This window comes from Etheostoma cragini, unplaced genomic scaffold (genome assembly GCF_013103735.1).
Source record: "Etheostoma cragini isolate CJK2018 unplaced genomic scaffold, CSU_Ecrag_1.0 ScbMSFa_195, whole genome shotgun sequence".
In the NCBI taxonomy this organism is placed as follows: Eukaryota; Metazoa; Chordata; class Actinopteri; order Perciformes; family Percidae; genus Etheostoma; species Etheostoma cragini.
The window spans coordinates 1-1023 of NW_023266057.1; the positions used below are offsets into that span (position 1 = coordinate 1).

The window sequence follows — 1023 nt, forward strand, 5'->3', positions numbered from 1 at the left end:
ACAAGCTCTACCACAGCTGTTATTGAAACTACAACCTCAGTGCCAGGTGTTACAACAACAAGCCCTGAAACGACAGTTCTGACATCAAAACCTTCTGTTGTTAACACAACTATTAATGTACCTTCACAAACATCTACAGTATCCACAACCAAATCTGTAGAGACAACAGCATCAGAAAAGACAACATCTTCAGAAAAGACAACAGCAAAGATTGTGACGACAATACCTCCTAAAGAAGTCACCACTGGCCCAGTAACAAGCTCTACCACAGCTGTGGTTGAAACTACAACCTTATTGCCAGGTGTTACGACAACAAGTCCTGAAACAACAGTTGTGACATCCAAACCTTCTGTTGTTACCACAACTATTCATGTACCATCAGCAATATCTACAGAAGCCACAACCAAATCTGTAGAGACAACAGCATCAGAAAAGACAACATCATCAGAAAAGACAACAGCAAATATTGCAACAACAATACCACCCTCAGAAGTTACCACTGGCCCAGCAACAAGCTCTACCACAGCTGTGGTTGAAACTACAACCTCAGTGCCAGGTGTTACAACAACAAGACCTGAAACAACAGTTGTGACATCCATTCCTTCTGTTGTTACCACAACTATTAACGTACCTTCACAAACATCTACAGTATCCACAACCAAATCTCTAGAGACAACAGCATCAGAAAAGACAACATCTTCAGAAAAGACAACAGCAAAGATTGTGACGACAATACCACCAAAAGAATTCACCAGTGGCCCAGTAACAAACTCTACCACAGCTGTTATTGAAACTACAACCTCAGTGCCAGGTGTTACAACAACAAGCCCTGAAACGACAGTTGTGACATCAAAACCTTCTGTTGTTACCACAACTATTAACGTACCTTCACAAACATCTACAGTATCCACAACCAAATTTCTAGAGACAACAGCATCAGAAATAACAACATCTTCAGAAAAGACAACAGCAAAGATTGTGACGACAATACCACCTAAAGAAGTCACCACTGGCCCAGTAACA

At 41.2% G+C, this 1023-nt stretch overlaps 1 protein-coding gene across 1 annotated transcript; it reads left to right on the forward strand.

Moving 5' to 3' along the window:
- Nucleotides 1-3: 3 nt before the first annotated feature.
- On the forward strand, nucleotides 4-1017 carry LOC117940217 (mucin-5AC-like; the record flags this gene model as incomplete). The annotated part of the gene is made up of 1 exon (XM_034865570.1): nucleotides 4-1017. A coding segment is annotated over one exon (1014 nt), but the record flags the coding sequence as incomplete, so codon positions are not given.
- Nucleotides 1018-1023: the final 6 nt, after the last annotated feature.